Source organism: Sabethes cyaneus, chromosome 1, assembly GCF_943734655.1.
Source record: "Sabethes cyaneus chromosome 1, idSabCyanKW18_F2, whole genome shotgun sequence".
In the NCBI taxonomy this organism is placed as follows: Eukaryota; Metazoa; Arthropoda; class Insecta; order Diptera; family Culicidae; genus Sabethes; species Sabethes cyaneus.
The window spans coordinates 68,906,604-68,928,031 of record NC_071353.1 but is presented as its reverse complement, the minus strand read 5'-3'; the positions used below and the strand labels follow the sequence as shown (position 1 = coordinate 68,928,031).

General features: G+C 38.0%; 1 protein-coding gene across 1 annotated transcript in view; it reads right to left on the bottom strand.

The window, feature by feature from the left end:
• Positions 1-3,201: 3,201 nt before the first annotated feature.
• The window catches only part of LOC128745108 (doublesex- and mab-3-related transcription factor dmd-4), a 31,494-nt gene continuing 13,267 nt past the window's right edge, over positions 3,202-21,428 (bottom strand). The window contains exons 2-4 of the mRNA XM_053842098.1: positions 3,678-3,912; positions 3,417-3,619; positions 3,202-3,360 (exon numbers count right to left, since the gene is read on the bottom strand). Coding sequence (XP_053698073.1) covers positions 3,202-3,360; positions 3,417-3,619; positions 3,678-3,912 — 597 coding nt within the window. The remainder of the gene's footprint in view (positions 3,361-3,416; positions 3,620-3,677; positions 3,913-21,428) is intronic.

Genomic DNA, 21,428 nt, shown 5'->3' with positions numbered 1-21,428 from the left:
CCTACCACACTCAATTAGAAGAACTAAGCATTCTAAATGCCGTTCATCTGGTTTGGGTCCCTGGTCATTCTGGTATAACCGGAAATGAATGGGCTGATGAACTAGCTGGAGCAGAAAAGCCGGGTTTCGGACCGGAACCTGCTTTACCAATTGCGGTATGTTGGATAAAACAAAAGATTCGATTTTGGTTTTCATCTGAACATGAACGTTATTGGAAAAATCTTGAAACTTGTCGTCAAACGAAAAGCTTCATTGTTAAGCCTTGTGAGAAAGTTGCGAAATTTTTTTTACAACACTCTAAGGTAAACACTCTAAGGACTGGTCACTGCAGACTTAATTATCATATGGCTACTATTAAGCGAGCTGAATCGTTTCATTGTAATTTATGTGAATCCGACTACGGTACACCATATCACGTAATTTACAACTGTCCTGCAGTAGCGCAATTGCGTCATAGGGTCTTTGGATCCTACGTCTTAAATGAATCGGATTTTAGGAAACTAAAATTACGAGACATTTTGAAGTTCCTTACCGAAAGCGGTATTGAGCTATAGGCTCTTATTTATCATGAGTATACCCCCAGGGAGTGTACTATTAATAAGTTAACTACCAAGGATTGCAGTATCCCCTCGGGAGTACAAAAATCTCTCGGTATGTATGTGTTTGTCCAAATCCTTCATACACTCCATCCTATTCCTCCTATTTTCCTTCCCGTCCTCATCATGTAAATGATGACACGGGCAAGATGGGCAAGGCACAAATCTTCCACATGATTGTGAGGAACGTGCTGCTCGAGCCAAAGATGCTGTTATCTGATACCTTTTGCCCGAAACTGCAAAACTGATGAACCACTTTTCTCCTGCCACAAAGTGTCACATTTGACATGAAGAGAATCGAGCGAAAAATGAAGACGTCGAACCGGTTCTGAATGTCAAACCCTGCCGGTGCCATATTGCCAAATTGGTTCTGTTCGATTTCTGCCAGGCATCCGACTTTTTCGTAAGCGGGTTTTTGTTAGATTTGATGAATATTAGAATATGGATGTACACAAACACGTATGCAATGCATTGACATGCTCGCACACATCTTTTCCCACCAATACATGTACACACCGCTTCAACTTTTGTCGAGAAGGGCGCGCTGTTACTTCTGTTACTTGTGTGTGTGAGTTTGGTTCAACTTCTCGTAAAACTTACGCGTGTCATTAGCTCGAAATAGTTGTTCTAATTCTTCACGATCTCTTCCCTCCTTTCAGTGCTTTTTACTCCTCAGGATCGTGGTCAACTGGTTCCTTGCTCGTCGGTATTTGGACAAGTTCTCTTTACTATTCTCGGAACTACAAAGGTGTCCATATTCGTTTGGTATTTGCGTGAGAAATGAGGGAAATATTTTCGGAAACATATACACTGATTCGCGTTTTTGAATTTCCAGTGGTGAAAATTTCTGGAAGATTTCAGATATTATTTGAAAACAGAAAAGTGGGCAATGAATGGCTAATTATCCTAGTTACACTTTTAGCTCCCAATTCGTAACCATTCTGATACAGAATCTTTTGACATAGGACTACGTCTTACGGCAAGGTTTGACTGGGCAGGGTGTCATTCCAAAAAATCTTTCTCGAAAAGTGGTCAGGTTTTAAACGCTAATAGCTTTGAGGTTTCCCAATCGATTTTCAATATTGTTGCACCAATCGATCGGAACATCTAAGAATTGGCTCAAATGAAGAACGCTATTATTACGTAAGTGTACACTATTGACAAACTAAAAATAATGAAGCATTGTCCAACTAGAAATCCTCGCATCCTGATTGGTCGAAGAAAAGACATGGTTTGCACGTGTTTTTTTGCAAAAAAGTGATAGAAATTCCTCATCCCAATAGGTCGAATTCTTTATGACACTTAAATATATACCAATTTGATATCTGTGCTTGGGAACTACATCAGATTGCAAAACCAACCCTCTTCTTCAATCGATGTTATCGTTTCAGCATTAAACCTAGTCCAATGTGATGTCTTGAAGGTAAACAATTTTCTTAAAGTATAAAAGCACCTCTTTTCTTCAACCGCCTTTAACATTTAAGATTGAAATTAGTCTAAATTCACAGAGAACAGACTACCAGGTAATTGACAAAAAGCGTGTAAAAGGTTTTTATGTAATCTACGAGTAATCCTTCAATAGAGCACCCCTCGAGCAGTAAGTGGCAAACTAAATCTTGATGTCGCTGCCATCGCTGCTATGTAACTCCAGCACAAAGTAATATTGATAAAGGTACATGGATATTTTTTGATGCGTTTGGCAAACTATTTCTGGAGGGCGCCACCGACAGCTTTTACACACAAAAATTCGATTACTTCCTTCGAGCCTGTTAATCTGTTCTCTGTGCTAAATTGATGGCCTGAAGGCGAAAAGTCAGCGAAAAGTGAGCGATCATCCTTTCCTTTTGCCAGATTGTATCCATATAAGTACTGCAAGAATTTGTTCGAAACTGTTGTTATGCATTTGTGCATGTGACGTGACGCAGAATTCTCAAAGCGAGGAAAATCAATTTGAACGTTTCATTTGCTGCTTTGCATCAGTTAGTTGCTGGCAATTCTTTACATAGTTTTCATAGTCAAGCATTACATTTAAATTAATTTCTTTCGAAAATGATAGACAAGACAAGGCAGGACGGACCCGTAGTGATGCTACTAATGTTTATTTGACTGTCAACTAAGTATAAGGCAATTAAGGTACAAAACATTTTGCAAACAGCTTTAACTTATTTAGTAGCTTATAATCGTGAGAACGAATAAAACGCTGTAAAAAATTATCGATTTGCAAAAATTTGGATTTCTCAACCTGCATCACAACCAAACCATTTTAACATGACAATTTTTTGATATCATCAAATCAAATACATAAATACATATATATCTAACTAAATAGTGTTTGATGTTGAAGTAAGATTTGAGGCGCTATTAACATTCATTCGAAAATAATTGAATACTCTCAACCTGCAGTCTCAACAAACCCTATATATGCTGCATGTAGCATGTATACTTGAAGAATCGTATTATTACATGCATGGATATATGCTACTATCGCCACAAAGAGTCTTACGTAGTCCTGCGCCACCTATATGCGGTCGTGGCTTGCATACAACCTCTCTGATTTTTAATCTATTACTAGCATACTTAGAGGATAATATGTTGATGCTCTATTTCATACAGGGTGATGTACACACATCACACAATTGGGTAGGGTGCATCTTGGAGTTAAACTTGGTGCTAAGTGTCCCATAGGTACTGGAATAGACATTGGAAGCAGCCATTTCGGGTAAGCAATAAGCGATGGATAGTTCGTAGGTTGATTATAAGGCAGCTGAAATTATTAAAATCAAATTAAAACATTAATTTAATAAAAAGATCGCGCCTAACCTGATGATGGGTCATGTGTGATGCTGAAGAAACTGGTGGTTTAAAAGCGCTTGATGGAGTATTTTTACTACACTGTTCTATTGCCGTCAATAAGTCTAAATCACAACGCTTTAATATCAGCTCAAGAACAGATCGTTTTCTATGTGGAAAAAGTTGGGATAACATATCTAGAGCATTCTGCGAGACCGTTGCATTATCTTTTACTAAAAAATAGTAGAACATTAGAACATGTACTTTAACAGCCTGTACATTTTAGTTTACCTTGAGATGTTTCATTCGTGACTAAATCCGATTTTTTTTGGATATTGCTACGAGATGATGAGGACGTAATATCCATGGTCGATGGTGATTCTAGTTGCGGAGATGAGCAAGGGTCCGTTACAGTCATCCCATAAATTTTTCCAGGCGGAAGCATTTCTAATTGAGTACCCATTTCACTAGATGCAAGGCGTAACGCAATTGCATCTTCCACAGCTTGTTGTCGCTTTAGTGCAACCTAAAACCAGTATACATAGAATATAAAACTACAAAATCGAAATAAATATTTTTTTAATTGTAGGCCGTATTCAACCTTTTAATGTGAAAGAAACATTTGCTAGATTAAGGAGAAACGAGTCGTCATCGATTCTGTAAAAATCAAAAACAGTTTTTATTTTGTAAGTCTCTTTGTAGTGATAGTAGCATGTATTCATGCATGCAATTATACGATTCTTCATGTATACATGCTATATGCAGCATATATACATGCTACATGCGTTGTATATAACATTTATCAAAGTAGTAACATGGTATACGTTAAATCCTCGATAGATTTCCGAGTTATTTCTATGTGCATTTGAAAACAATTTAACAAAATCAAGAACATACATTATTGCTTTCCTGCTACCTTACAGAAATTGAAGATTGTTATAGGTAAGTTTTATTACCAACGGTGCCCCCACGTTGAAGGGATTTGACCAATTCAATCCGATTTTATAAACAGCACATCTTTTCACTAAACCAATGAAACGGCAAACTTGCGTATCCATACAGAATCATATTATAACCGAACCCTACAGCTGTAGCGCACTTGTCCAACACAGATATCAAATTCGCCTAGGTTTGATCGCCTTGCCATAAAGAACTTACGAACTGTTCGGACAAGGAGCTTTTGTCATTTTCCTGGCACATTTCCCTAACGCAGACATCAAATTGGACTAGGTTTAATCGCGTTCGTAAGAAATTTATTGGCACAAGGGGGTTTTATCACTCTTTCTGACGTACTTCCCACGCAAGGACATCAAAATGGTTTAGGTTTAATCGCGGTGTTAAAATTTTTGTTGAGACGAGGGAAGTTTGTCACTTGTTTTGGCTTACTTCCCAAGCACAGATAACAAATTGGTATAGGTTCGGATTGTCGTAATATGGGCATTTCCAGCTCAAATAATATTTTTGATTGCAGTGAAGTTTTACTGATATGTTGGATATCACGCAAGGATTCCTTATCCATTAAACATAATTTTTTCGCCAATAACTTTTCAAAAGGACGTATTTGAGATCATTTTTTAAAATTCCACCTTAAAACTACTTATTTGATCAAAATGGCGTCAAAGGACAAGTTATGGGAAATTACGTGTATTTTCAGAAAAAAATTAACCAAAAGAAAAAACATCCAAAATTATTATAAAAATCAGAAAATGTAAATTTTGTTATTGCTGATTGCAAGGAAACTTCTAACCTCCAAACTGCGATATCGCTCATAAAAGTGCTATTTTACAATAAATACTTTCGGTATCTTTGGTGCACTTTTTCGTTACATTCCAAGCAATAAGTGCGTCGAAGAGAGCGAAACGATTTAAGCTAAAATAGCACTTATTGATTGGGCAATTTTCCTTGCAATTACAAATAAAATATCCCCTCCTATTTGCATTATTTTCTTAAAGGTAGCTTAAATTATGCCCTAAAATCTACTGCCAGATAAGAGCTACTTATGGACACTTCTTATATTTTTTGAAAAATCTTTGAAATTTGTATTTTTTGTAAAACTGACGAAATCAAATTCAATGCGCATCATTTTGAACTAAATTCTTGTATAAATTGATTCTTAGGCCCAGGCTTTTTCAAGTTATATTGCAAATGTGAAATCTAAAAATTATGTATTAGGGTCATTTCGTGTAAAACATTCGTTAACCGTGTAATCGACCTTCACATATTTGAACCAAATTTTGTCAGATTGTTCGTCTAAGGTCAGAAAGTAAAAATCCTAAATTTGGTGCCCATTGTTCCTCCCCACGATTAAGTGTAGTACCTCCTTTTTAAAAGGAAAGACTCGTTTTGTCAAATCTCTTTATTTTCTTTTGTTTACACTCAAGTACTTTTTTTACACGGTTTGTTTTTTCGATTATTAAGAACGGGGTAACTTGGGGACCATTCATTTATTTCTCAACACATTTGGGAGGGGCCCGACATTCGTCAGGTAGTTTGTAAATGGTCCCTAAGTTACACCGTTCTTGAGTAATTGAAAAAAACAAACCGTGTAAAAAAAGACTTGAGTGTATAGGAATTTAGCGTTTTGAGCTAGAAATGCTCATATAGAAATCAACACGTCTACGGAACTCAATTCAACTGTTCGTTAAGGCTGTGTTAGTTATTTCAAACAAAATTTCAGAACATGTCAAAGCAATAAAACAAATCGTGTGCAAAGGTTTTGAGCAGAGCTGATTTCAAAGTGGTTCCTCTAAACAAATCATTAAATTTCGCAACCAGTAAGAAATAGATAGTTACTATATACAGCAAAGTTGCTTATTTTAGTGTGTTCTACAATTTTTATGAAGACACTATATTTTTTAAGGCGCCTTAAAAAACAAAAAATTGTTTCATCCTATTAGGCGGATTTAGTCACCCTAGTAGTGTTAGAAAATTTGCTATATTTTATTAATAAACTACTCCAAAGAAACGCCCGTTGTAAAATTACACATTTTAACGTTATAGTAAATTATCGCGTTTTTTGAAGTTTGGTCCCGCTGATTAATATCAGTAAAATTTCCTTGAATAAATTTCATCAATTATTTTTAAATATATTTTGACCGGTTAAACCAATTCTTATGAAATTTTGTAGATATATTAGCATCGTCAGGGGTCAGTTCCGGCGTAGTGATCAGCAGTCACGCCGAGGACCCGGGTTCAAATCCCAACCCCAACTTCGCAGAAGTTACGAATGGACAGTGGTCAAATTTTGACGCGGACATTAGCAATTGGGTAAAAATGCGTAATTTTTCAGAGAAGTTTAATAATAAAATATAGCGCACTTTTCTGCACTATTAGAGTGACCGTGAATTCACTTACTAGGGTGATACAAACTTTTGTTTTTTTAAATAATTTCAAAAAAAAAAAAATTTTTCTTCAAAAAGTTGCAGAACATACTAAAATAAATAACTTTGCTGAATGCATTAGCTATCTATCTCTTACCGGTTGCGAAATATAATGATGTGTTAAAAACTACAAGGTATACAGCACTAAAGATTGTAGGAAAGGGTGACGTAGGACTATATCAGATCATTACATCAAAGACTAATGTAAACTGCGTTTCTGGCATATGCATGTTTATAAGAATCTGGGAGCGCCATTGTTTAAGTGAATGTTAATAAAAGAGAAGAGCGAAATATTCAGATTCAATTCTTCATTGAATGCTATGGTGGCTTTGAAAATACGTGTACCGTACGTGTACGTGGGGTTCAGAAGTACAACGCCTGCAACCATTGAGTTATAGATTTCTTTTAAAAATTACTTGTGTGCATCATAAAGGTTGAAATAGTTATGAATGACCGGCCCACAGATTATTGTACTAAATATGATTATGGGTAGCTTGACATGTTTCAAAAAACTTACTGTGATCTTTAAACGGGCCATTCATTGGTTACAAATGACATTAAAGCCAAAGCACGTTCATCGCAAATATGACATGCCATTCGAAAGTCCTTCTCTTTTGACATGAATGGCAACAGGCATGTAAGTTAGCGGCGTCGATTAACTGTTTTTTTGCTCCGAGAAGGTTTTATTAATTTACTTTCAGAGCTTACTGTTTGTTACATAGCAAAAAATATGGCACATACACAAAAAATTCTGTTTTCTTTGTATGAGAGTCCTCAAACCATCATAAAAAATTCATGCCTTCAAAAACTCCCACATGCCAAATTTGGTTCCATTTGCTTAATTAGTTCTTGAGTTATGAGCAAATTTGTATTTCATTTGTATGGGAGCCCCCGTCTTAGAAGGGAAAGGGGTCTCAGTACACCATAGAAAAAACTCCTCCTAAAGAGGTAGACGTCTCAATTCACTACAGAAAAAATTCTTGCCTTCTGAAACCCCCACATGCCAAATTAGGTTCCATTTACTTGATTAGTTTTCGAGTTTTGAGGAAATTTGTGCTTCATTTGTATAGGAGCCCCCGTATTACGCCCTCCTTAAAATTAATCTTACCCCCTCCATAAAATTGCTGGTCATTTTATCTATCCAACGACATATAAATTGTTCAGTTTCATTCGGTAGTTTAGTAGTTATAAGCATTTGAAATCTTTCATTCAAACGTTACAGTTCTATTTTCATTTTCACAAAGTGCTACCCGGCCCAGTATAGTAAACAAAGACGTAGTCCTACGTCAAAAGGAGCGCTTAAAAATCAATTATGCTCAATAACTTTTTACACGATTTTTTTACTGCTTTCGAGTGTTCTACAAAGTTATTCAGTATGCTAAAATACACATTTTCACTGAAGACTGTTTGTCGCTAGGACGCATATTTAATCTATACCAATAAAAATGTTAGAGTCTATGCCTATACCTATAAATGTTGGTGTTAGAGTCAATAGGATCGTAGCAACTGGCCTTGCAATTGTCCTGCACTCTAACAGCTGGCTGCGAAGTTTGTCGTATAAAACCAGAAGGTCAAGTTTCGATAACGGAATGTAACACCTAGGCTTTGCTTTGCTTTGTTTACCTATAAAAATGGATTTCTGTCTGTCTGTCGGGATGTTCCTTATAGAATCGAAAACTACTGAACCAATCGACGTGAAAATTTACATGTAGAGGTTTTTGGGGTCATAGAAGGTTGGTATGATGGTTAGAGACCCCTCCCCCCACTAAAAGGGGGGGCTCCCATACAAATGAAACACAAATTTCAGCATAACTCGAGAACTAATCAAGCAAATAGAACAAAATTTGGCATGTGGGTGTTTTTGGAGGCAAACATTTTTTCTGTGCTGAATTAGGACTCCTTACCTTTTTAGGAGGGGAGGCTCCCATACAAATGAAATACAAATTTCCTTATAACTCCAGAACTAATCAAGCAAATAGAACCACATTTAGCATGTGGGTGTTTTTGTAAGCAAATTTTTTTCTATGGTAAATTGGGGCCCCTCCCCTCTTTAGGAGGGGAATTATGACCCCTCTTCCCTTTAAGAGGAGGGCTTCCACACAAATGAAATACAAATTTCATCATAACTCGAGAGCTAATCAAACAAATAGAACCAAATTTGGCATGTGAAGGTTTTTGGAGGCAAGATTTTTTTTCAATGGTGAATTAGAATCGCTCTCCACTTTAGGAGGCGAGCTCCTATTCAAATGAAACACAAATTTCCTCATAACTCGAGAATTAATCAATCAAATGGAACCATATTTGACATGTGGGTGTTTTTGGAGGCAAGAATTTTTTGTACGCTGAATTAGGACTCCTTACCTTTTTAGGAGGGGGCTCCCATACAAATGAAATACAAATTTCCTCAGAACTCCAAAACTGATCAAGCAAATGGAACCAAATTTGGCACGTGGGTGTTTTTGGAGGCAAATTTTTTTTCTAGACCCCTCCCCTCTTTAGGAAGGAAATTATGACCCTTCTCCCCTATAAGAGGGTGTAGCCTGCCGTAATACGGCCACCTATTCAGTCCGCTATTCGCTCCCCAAATCTCTGAAGCAAGTGACTTAAGCGCCACCTCGTGAGAGGGTCACTTGCCACGTTCAGGCTTGCCCGGCCAGAAACTCCGCCTCAGGGCGGGTCAGTTTAATAAACTCAAAGGGGGAAAACAAAACAGCAGACGCAATCCGCCAAAGGTACTCCGTCTACGAACGAAACAGTCTTTAAAGTCCGCAGAAAATCACTACAAAATCCCTAAATCAAAATCCGACTCGTATTTTTCTCATCACTGGTCCAAACTCTGTACGAACAGACCACTGACCAGCTTCGAAAGTCCGAGTGCGGGGACTGATTTCCCAAGCAGTCCAACCTGGAGTACTAAACAAACAAGACCAAACAAACTAAGACGAACGCGAGACGTGAGAGACCTTTCAGACTATTTAACCATACACTCAAGTACTTTTTTTACACGGTTTTTTTTTTCGATTATTAAGAACGGGGTAACTTGGGGACCATTCATTTATTTCTCAACACATTTGGGAGGGGCCCGACATTCGTCAGGTAGTTTGTAAATGGTCCCTAAGTTACACCGTTCTTGAGTAATTGAAAAAAACAAACCGTGTAAAAAAAGACTTGAGTGTATCAAATATCACTCCATTAATAGGACTAACAAAACAGAAATAACGATTTAACAATTTTTATTCTACGTTAACATGCTTTCATTACCTAGGATTTGAACTATTCTAAGATTTGCTTACGGTACCATAATTGCGTGGGTGGGGAACTGCTATAGCGCCTACATTTATACTTTACGTTCGACCTACTGCTCTAATTCTTCGGCTTGGCTCGCGAGCTTTCACTACTTGCTATGATAGTATGGGGTGGCTCACTGTAGCGCTTTAGCGCATCACCCTGCGCAGGGATTTTATAGCGTACTCACAGGTTGTAGCGAAGATTCACACTACCTTACGGCGATGCTGCAACGGCTGTTCGACGCGGTGAACCAACTATTCGAATAGCTAAATTTTTAAATTTTTGAAATACCTTTGATGTTCTCCACACTTGCTAGCAAAATCTCCACCACGTAGCTAATCCTGTCTGCGCTATCTAACTATTTGATGAAAAGAACATTTAACAAAGTTAACTAACCTAAAGATAACTCACTATCAACACAAACCTCGTTTAAAGTCGCGAAACACAAAACACACACTCTGCCTTGCTCCACTGATCAGATAGAAATGATCGAAGCGAGGTTTGAAATACCCTCAGATAGAAACGAGGTTTTTAAATTTGAAAGCGGAATTTTGTAACGAACTTCTGCGACCAATTCAAACGCGAACAAATCTCTCTTTTTCCCTTTGGTTTTATGCATCTAACCATTTCATTTCCCAGAGTTTATTGAACTTTCTTCGGGCTAATTTGAAGAAGAACATGGCAAGGAACTCTACGCTTCGTGCTTCGAAATTTGAGTTTTGCGAATAGCGAATGAGCGGCTCTAGGAAAGAGAAAACTCGGCTAACTTGTACGCAATATGCATTGCGTATGCGTAGCCAACTAGCCATAATTTCTAGTGGCACATGCTTTAATCGCTAAACTTATCGAAACTACAGGAACAAACTAATTTAATGACCCTAATTGCTACAAGGGGTCTCCCATACAAATGAAATACAAACTTTCCCATAAATAGAGAACTAATCAAGCAAATGGAACCAAATTTGGCATGTGGGGGATTTTGTAGACAGGATTTTTTATGATGGTTTGAGACCCCTCACCCCTGTGGTAGGGGAATAAGGACTCTCACACAAACATAACAGAAATGTTTGCGCAACTCAAAAACTAATCGAACTCGAGAAATTTTAGACTCTTCCATAAAACATAACAGACAATAACAAGACCTCCAAAAACTATCTGCAGCCCCCGTAGAAATCACCTCTATCTAGTTTTATTTGTTTTCCTAGGTCTACTGACCTCTATTACTTTCCTTCAGTTGGGTCCGAACGAGCGACAACGAGTAAGGAGAGGATCACCCCGAGGATCGAAATGGTACTTTCCACGAAAAGGTTTTCCGTGAAATGGTACATTCCGCGTAAGGGCTTTCGCGAAATGGTATTCGGCGAAATGTTATACAATCACGGCAAATATTTAACTGCTATCCGCTTTATTTTATCTGCTTAAGTAACGGGGGGATTGTTTTCTACTTTACTGGAAGGAAAAATTGAAAATTTGTAAATTAAATTACCCATGCTTTTATAGTGACGTAACTGACAAAATGAATTATCTAAGGTTGAGCTAAGGGTGCCGCCTGAGCCACCGTTACTGATACCTGAAGGTTGAACTCCTTAGAAACTTGCTAAACTCGAGATTGTGACAGATTCACGGTTTATGTACAACACATTTTAATGTGTGGCAATACGAAGTTTGTGGGGTCAGCTAGGCTTACATATAAAAATGGATTTCTGTCTGTCGGGATGTTCCTTATAGAATTGAAAACTACTAAACCGATCGGCGTGAAAATTTACATGTTGGTATTTTTGAGGCCGGGGAATGGAACCAATTTTGGCATGTGGGGGTTTTTGGAGGCAAGAATTTTTTTCTATGATGAATTAGGATCTGTCCCCTGTTCAGGAGGGGGGGCTCCCATACAAATGAAACACAAATTTCTGCATAACTCGAGAACTAATCAAGCAAATGGATCAAAATTTGGCATGTGGGTGTTTTAGGAGACAAGAATTTTTCTATGGTAAATTGCAGAGGTTGGAAAACTCGCAAAATGAATAGATACGCCGAGCAACGGCAAACGGTTTTATCATGATAAAACAGCTACGCGAGTGTTTCAATTCGCCTAAACAATGAGCAACATACACTCACGCTTCGTAGCATCGCTGAATATACGAATATCGTGAGTAACGCAAAAGTGCGAATTACCGCTTTCTGCTGCTTGTAAAGCCACTAACACTGCTGTAAACTATTCCCTTTTCGTGGTAATATTATTTTGAATACTTTCCGACGTCCCAGGGCATTCTATATCCGAAAAATCGAACACACTCAATGTTCAATATTCAATTTTTGAACGAATTCTGATGTTCACATTGAGGTTCTGTTCGTGATAAAATTCAAAGCTAATGCGTGCATTATCGGCGAGGCAGGCGAATAGTGTATGTTCATGAGGGATGTTCATCGATTCAAATGATCACTTTTTCGCGAATTCTCCAACCACTGGTAAATTGAGACCCCTCCCATCTTTAGAAGGGGAATTATGACTCCTCTCCCCTTTAAGAGGGGACTCGAAAACTAATCAAGCAAATGGAACCAAATTTGGCTTGTGAAGGTTTTGGAGGCAAAAATTTTTTCTATGGTGAATTAAGACCCCTCCCCACTTTAGGAGGGGGGGGGCTCCCATACAAATGAAATACAAATTTCCTCATAACTCGAGAACTAATCAATCAAATGGAACCATATTAGGCATGCGGGTGTTTTTGGAGGCAAGAATTTTTTCTATGGTGAATTGAGACCCCTCCCCTCTGTGACTGTGTGAATTATGACCCCTCCCCCTTCAATAGTGGGGGGGCTTCTATACAAATGAAATACAAATATCCTCATAACTAGAGAACTAATCAAGCAAATGGAACCAAATTTGGCATGTGGGGGATTTTGGAGTCTGGATTTTTTTTTAATAAGGGCTATAAGGGGGGGATAAGGGCTCTCATACAAATAAAACAGAAATTTTTGCGTAACTCAACTAATCGAGCTCGAGAAATTTTAGACTCTTTCATAAAACATTAGTCAATAACAAGATCACAAAAACTATCAATAGCAACATTAGATGATTCAGGGCGAGACAGACACAGGCCGAGAAAGTTGCCGGTGACCTGCCGTCGGAGGCGCCGACCACTGCGAGGGGGGCAACCCCCTGTAGAGATCACTTCTATGTTGGTTTATTTATTGTCCTAGATCTTCTGACCTCTATTACTTTCTTCAGTTGGGTCACTCCTGCGAAATGGTACTTTCTAAGAAGATTTTCCGTGAAATGGTACATCCCGCGTAAGATTTTTCGCGAAACTCTATTCCGCGTTATGGACAACCGAGAATTGGTGTTCCGCAAAATGGTATTCAGCGAAATGGTTTGTAATGATGGCGAATGTTTAAATGCTATCCGCTTTATTTTATCAGGCTAAGCAATGGCGGGAGTTGGTTTCTATTTTGCTAAAATTACGGCATCCCTGGTTCCGCTAGGCAGCTTTATACACATGTGTATGTGATACGATTTGTTTCGACTACATCATGGACACGCTGCTGTTTTGTTAAGGAAGGTTGGGAACACGATTACGATTCTGCCTGGACTGGCACTGGACCGCTGGCATCTGTATTTTGTTTCGTGATGCCGTAATTTACAGCAATTCGCCATTACGCTATCGAATTACGGTTACGAAGGTCGTCTGTGGTGTGCTGGAAATGGCAAGGTCGCAGAAGTTTTACTATTTTCGCAGCTAAATAATAAACAAGCAAAGTAAAGAATGAAAGTTTCAATTTAATCATTCGTAAGCAAAATACTGCACCAGTCTGACAGCTTTGTTTAAAATAGATCGATGTTTCGAATCCAACACGGTCGGCGTAATTTCCACTCCACACCAAACAATAATCGGCTGCTGCCGAGTTTTACCACCTTTGCCGCGTCCGGACAGGGAAATAAAATCGTAACTCTCATTATTATTTGTAACCCAAGCAACGCGAAAATGATGCCGGTCGGAAAATCAATTCAACTGCTTCATATACTTATTCAGTAGTTCTTAAAAGAACTGATTGTTTTATACCAGCTGTTAATAATACAAATCGAAGAAATTTACTGCTTGTCAGCAGCTTTTTTCGGACAGCATTCTCCGTTAGAACTTCTTTTGGCTTTGGAGTTTTCGATGCCTTTGCTATGGTCTTCATTGACTTTGTAATCTTGCTTCTCGCTAGCAAGTTTGGTAGGCGAACGAACCGGAAGCGCCAGTTCTTTGTTTGGACCAGCTTTCTCTTGTTGAAAACTAACTTCAAAGCCTTTTTCACGAATGTGTCCAACCTTGAAACGTCACAATTGTAGCTGGCGGCGATATACTTCTAGACGACTTGCAACGAGGATCCGTTGACTCTTCGGTTTATTGGCGTCTCGCTTAGTGAATTTGGATGTCTTCGTTGCCTTATTCCGGGGAAGAACAGCTGAAGCTCAACGATTTTCGAGCGGATTCTATAGAGCGTAAATTAAATACAATCAAACTTTGATCCCTTTGATTCAAAGGGAATTTAATCCATAGCTCTTCTCCTATATATTTCTGTCATCCATGTTAGGGAAGCATTGGCGTGGGAAGGCAAATTTTTTTAGCAAAAATAAAATTAAAGCAACGTTATGAGTTAGAAGACCGCATGGTGAGTCACCACATATTTATCGTTTTAAAGATCAAATCAGAAGAAATTCTTCATGATTTAAAGAATCAGCGACATTTGGAAATTTAGTATACAGAAAATTTTCATCTCTTCATAAACAAATTCGTTCGTCCTAAAAAGGACGGGTTGTGGTAAATTATGTGGTTGAAAATCCGGCCAGCAGAATGGCTGAATGTTTGAAACAACACCTCCCAGGGCAATGGTGACAATGGTTATCGGACAGAGCATTTTCCATTGATTCAAGCTCTTCCGCTCACGCAACCAAATATTCTAATATAGCAGATAATAGATCGATGCTCCGGTACCAACGCGTTCGACGCACTCTACACCAAACAATGATCCGCTGCTGCTGCTGCTGCTGCCGGTGCGCTGCGTTTTACTAGTTTGCCGAGTCCAGTGAGGGAGATATAATCGCAACTCTCTGTCTGTTCTGTACCGTACCGATGCCAATGCGAAAATGATGCCGTTCGCCGGCTTACTTCTGATTATATACCAGAGCAAACGGCAGCAAGTTGTAACAAAGGCGGATCAACGTAGGGCAGAGAATCATAGACACGAAAGAAAGGCGGTACAACGAAACCGGACATTGTTTGAACAAAACCGGTGTCCGGTGCTTCCTTAATAAAGCGCTACCAGTTTCTGCAGAGCAACCTAAAATGAAGCATCGTCTTAATGCCACCGAAAACCAGTGGAAAGGCCGCAAAGCACGATAGGAAAAAGAAGAAGAAGCCACGTCACTAGGAGAGCAACGCTATTTTCTTTCATTTGATGCCGACAGGGATGGCACGGCAACGGGCATGGCAGACGTGCACTCACAGTTGTGTGTGGCTGTGCCGGGTGATTTTGCCAAGCGCGCCGTCTCGGAAGGTACCAAAGTATACCGGCCTATAGTAAATGTATCTGGTCAGGCTTCTGTAACTATACAACAATTAGCCCTTTTTAGGGCCTAATATATAAATGAAGATGCAATTCGATTTTCTCACTAAACGCTTAGTCTCGAATTACGAAGTGGCGCAGTTTTCTTTTGCCAGATAGTGTGGCTTACTCGTTTCATGTTTTTAGAAAGAATCTTAAATTCGTATTATTTTGCATGTGTAGGTATATGAACAATTTTGTTCAGAAATATTCTTCGGAAGGTTTGTCTTAATACAGTTTAAACATGTAATTTCTGACGGGCTCATACTAAACTGCCAACATCACTTTAAAATGTGAGAAAAATCAATTTAACTGCTTCTTATACTTTTATTCAGTAGTTCTTAAAAGAACTGATTGTTTTCTACCAGATATTAGTAATGCAAATCAAGGAAATTTACATCTAGGCAACAGTTTTTTTCGGGCACCTTCTCCGCTGGAACGACTTCCTTTGACTGGGGCTTTCGGTGCCTTTGCTACGGTTTTCATTGGCTTAGTAGATTTTTGTTCGGGGGCACCCGCATATTTACTCCAGTAGTACAGCTTTAATCGGAGCCGCCTTTGCAGCAGTTAGCAAAGATATTGTTTTCGTCCGTTTTATCAACCTTGAACAAATCGGAAGCGCCTGTTCTTTTTGTTTGGACCAGCTTTTCGACAGCTAATTTCAAAACCTTTTTCACAAATGTGTCCAACCTTGGAACGTCACAATTGTGGCTAGCGGCGATTTGCTTCTAACGGCTTGCAGGGAGGATCCATTGATTTTACTGGGTATTGATAGCAGCAAAAACCATATCGTTCGCTGGCGGGCGAGTCGGTGGCTTCTTCGGTTTGTTGGCGTCTTGCTTGGTGAATTTGAATGTCTTCGATGCTTTATTCCGAGCAAGCAGCACCCACTGAAGCTCAACAACTTTCGAGCGGATTCTATAGAGCGTAAATTAAATACAATCAAAGGTCAGCTTAACCCATAGCTCATCTCGTATATATTTCTGTCATCTGTGCTAGGGAAGCATTGGCGTGGGAAGGCAAAAACATGAAAATAATGAAATAATGAATATACGTCTAATATTTTCTCAATTATTAAACGTCTGTTTGGGAAACATGGAATCTATTGTATTGTTATGGATTTTTTGAAAAATTTCCAATCGATTGATACCAATATCTCTAGAATCTGTTGACGGATGACTGAGTTATAAGCGTGCAAACCATAACCACTTTTCGTTACATGTTCCCTTTTCGTTTTTCTAAAGTGCACCCCAATATATAAATCAAAGAAGTAGTCCTACTTCAAAAATAATCTGCATCTACCCGAAACTGTTCGAAATAATTCCCCAAATCTGCACCAACATGTATCACATGTAAGAACAGTATAATCAATATATATAGAATGCCAGTGTCGCTGCAGTGCGCGTGGTAAACATCACACATGTTCAGATAATGTATTTACATTATATATGCAAATGTGTGTGTGCCTGAGATTCATCAAAAGAGGAATCTCATTGTCAAACTTTGACAACCAGTTTAAAATTTCAATTATGGCTGCCAAGTAATGTGATTGGAAACTTCGCTTGCTTCAAATTTCTGAAAAAGTCGGTGCAAAAGGGCGCAGTTGTGGGATTCTATTCATCCGGACCGACCCCCCGGCACGCCGCCATTTTTCTATGACCGCAATCTAAAACGTCAAAACACTGGGCGGGAAATCATTTCATAGAAAATATATGGAGCGGCCATTGTTGTTTGGGGCCCAGCAACGAGGGGCCCATCAGTATGGGGGTACTGTCAAATCATATGTGAGAGTGTATTGGTGACACCGGGCTGATCCGGACGAAAAGAAAAAGAACGTTTAAAACCATTTCACTGGCATAAAAACACAGCGGAGAACGCACTGATCAGAGATGCCATATTTTCTAAAAAAAATGTCTGCAACTGCTCGAAAACCGAAACAATCGAGCAGTTTTCCGGCTACTCGAATTTTCTGGTTTAAAAATAATCTGCGAAAATCTGCACACTTGTTTAGGAAGTCTGTGAAAGTTTAAAGAGCTTCGAACAAAAATCTGCACCAAAACAATAAAAGTCAGAAAAACTGCAAATATCTGCAAATTTATAATGATCTGCAAGACCGTTCCAAAAATCTGCAATTTGCAGACAAATCTGCAAATCTGGTATCCCTGGCACTGATGACTGACAGCACCAACCAGCGCACAGATAAAGAACAATGAGCAACTTTGACAACGAAGTTCCCGATTCACAGACTCGATACAGACTGTTAGCATCATGTTTACCACAATGAGTCCTATAGAAAAACAGCGACACTGGCATTCTATATATATTGATTCTACTGTAAGAACACAATTCTTTAATGCGCAACTTGAGTATTTATATATGAAATTCTTTCAAATATCACCGGCTTTAGCATTGGGAGACGAATTGCACTACATTCGTAGTCCTACTTCAAGCCTGCGCCCGTGCCACTAGGCATGGACCCTTGTACTTTTTTTAAGTTTCGGGCGGTTTCGCACAAACCAGACAACCATTAGGTGAAAGTACTATATTTAATCTATAAAAAAAATTTCCATCAGGAGCACTTCAAAGGAATCTCATGAAAATCAATTGAAAAATGTGTAATTTTTTGATAAAATCTTTTTAACTCATTAAATATGCATCTTCGTGAAAAACAGTCTTCAGAGAAAATATTTATTTTAACATACTGAATAACTTTGTAGAACATTTGAAAGCAATAAAAAAATTGTGTCCAAAGTTTTTGAGCTCCTCTGATATTGAATTTAAAGTGCTCCTTTTTGTACAACATTATATTTCGCAACCGGTAAGCGATAGATAGTTGCTATATTCAGCAAAATTGCTTATTTTAGTATGCTGTGCAACTTTTTGAGTTAAAATTTTTTTTTAGAAATTAAAAAAAACTAAAGTTCGTAGCACTCCAATAAGTGAATTCACGGTCACCCTGATAGTGCAGAAAGATGCGCTTTATTTTATTATTAAACTTCTCCAAAGACACTATGCCTCAAAAATAGTTCATTTTTGCGTTATAGCAAACTATTCTGATTTTGGTGGTTTCATTAGGGTGACACAAATTTTTGTTTACTTAAATGCGTTCAAAAAGGTATGGTGTCTTCAGCAAAGTTGTAGAACACATTAAAATAAGCAACTTTGTTAAAAACAGTAACTCTCTAACTCTTTTCCTTAACGAGCTATATAATATATAACGAGCTATATAATAAATTCTATTAAAAAATAACACATTTTTCAATTATTTTTTTATGAGATTCCTTCAGAGTGCTCCTAATGGAAATATTTTGTTTTTATAAATAAAGTATAGTACTTTCACCTAATGGATGTGTGGTTTGTGCGAAGCTGCCTGAAATTGTCAAAAAAAATTGAATATCGCAAATTTTTTTTATTCATTTATTTTATAATTTATTAAATATGCGTCCTAGCGATAAACAGTCTTCAGTGAAAATGAGTATTTTAGCATACTGAATAACTTTGTAGATTTTCGAAAGCAGTAAAAAAAATCGTGAAAAGTTTTTGAGCATAATTGATTTTTAAGCGTTCCTTTTAACACATCATTATATTTCGCAACCGGTAAGAGATAGAAAGTTACTATTTTCAGCAGAATTGCTTATTTTAGTATGTTCTGCAATTTTTTAAAGAAAATTTTTTTTTTTTAAATTATTAAAAAGAACAATGTTCGTATTACCCTAATAGGTGAATTCACGGTCACCCTAATAGTGCAGAAAGATGCGCTATATTTTATTATTAAACTTCTCCGAAGACACCACCCTTTAAAAATTACGCATTTTTTACCCAATTGCTAATGCCCGCGTTTTTTCAAAATTTGACCACTGTGGAATGACATAAGCTGTTAAAGTGACTATAATCTGACAAAAAATAGCATTGTCAAAACATTTAGCATAAGCATAAGCTAGGATACCGCCCGTGTGCTGCTACTCCGTTATTGACCAGGACCGATGAAAACTGCAAAATGATGGCTGCACAAAGCATGCTTGGGACAGCACACTGTTCCTCATTATACAACCTTATCACGTTTCTGCTTGCTGATCAATACCGATGCCGGCTACGTCCGAATGCGAGTCCTGGTGGGATCGGAAGGAATGTTAGTCCTAAATCTGTTAGTGTTGCTACTAAAGACCAGGGAATCCTCTGCATCTTCACAAGCATTACGGGAAAGAAATTGTTGTTAGTAGAAGGGGGAGCTAGATAAAGATCCAATTTAATTGCAATGTAATTTGTCGAAAACTACGCTCGGTTTCGGTGTGAAATAATGCAACAAACGATGCCAAATTGCCATACAAAACGATGCTCGTTATGTAAACACCATTTATTTGAAACTAACCTGGATATTCGAAATTTTTCTTCTAGTCAGTAATTACGAAAATTAAGATCATAAATACACCAATTTTGTAAATTTAATGAAATTAATAATTTAAATACAGTGGTTTACCTACCCCTCCGAAAATTTTTTGTAGATATATTTGGAAAGTAGACAAATTTGGGAAAAAATAAATTATTATTTTTGAAACGATGGTTCTACAATTGATGAAGGGACGGTAGGGGAAAGAAATGAAAATTTTTTTGGTGAAGGAGGGGAAGAGCAGAAAGGAAGGGGGGGGGGGTATTGGTAGCTATGCTTGACAAGTAGTCATTTTGACTCCTACCTTTTGTCCAATGCTGGAAGGTGCATGAGTCGAACCAAGCTGTAATCTGAGATTATAACCGGATTCTCAGATTACAGCTTGGTTCGACTCATGCACCTTCCAGCATTGGACAAAAGGTAGGAGTCAAAATGACTACTTGTCAAGCATAGCTACCAATACCCTCCCCCCCCCCTTTCTTTCTGCTCTTCCCCTCCTTCACCAAAAAAATTTACATTTCTTTCCCCTACCGTCCCTTCATCAATTGTAGAACCATCGTTTCAAAAATATTAATATATATGTATGACCGCATTTCAAGGTCAAGACTAAAAACTTGAGATTAGTCTAAAAATAATTTGCTCTAAAATAGTTTGAATGAACAAAAAATATTATTAATATTGATCTTTTTTTTTCAATTATGTAATACTAGCTGAGTACCCGATCTTACTCGGGGCGTCTTTGTATCACAGCCACTTGTACATCAGCTCTTGTAACCGAAATGCTTATAATGCAAAAATATAACGCTTGTTCCTCTTTGGGACGTTCCTCCCCATTTATTAGCTCCCCCTCTCTTGTCTACCCGGCCACTTACACATCTGTTTTCTTTACGGAAATCCCTATAAAACCCAATAAAGAAAGAGAAACAAAGGTATTTATCCTATTTGCACCTTGCGCTAACAATGGCGCCACCCATAGCTAATGAATAGTTTTGTTATTGTACTTTTCAAAAAAAGTAGAAGGTGCAACAGTGTTTCTTCCATGGATACAAAAAACCTGAACTGAAAAAATATTTGGGTTGGGCGTTAGGCATGAAAAACGAAAAAGGGAAATTGGACTATTTCATACCTGGCGGTCCTCCAAATAATTTTTTTTTCATGAAAATCAACACTCGAGCTTCTTTTGAGTGTACTTTCATGATAAAATTGCTTGATCGCATCGTTTTCACGATGTTGCCCGTTAAAGAGGTTAAAATACTCTTCATTTGGTATTAAAATCGGTTCAATGGTTCAAAAATTGAGAATTTTTAACGAAAAAAGATAGATAAACTAGAGTTCCTAGCGGAAACGGGGCTTGTCCGTTAGCGTTTATTTCTCTGGTATGGACTCATCACTGCGACCAGT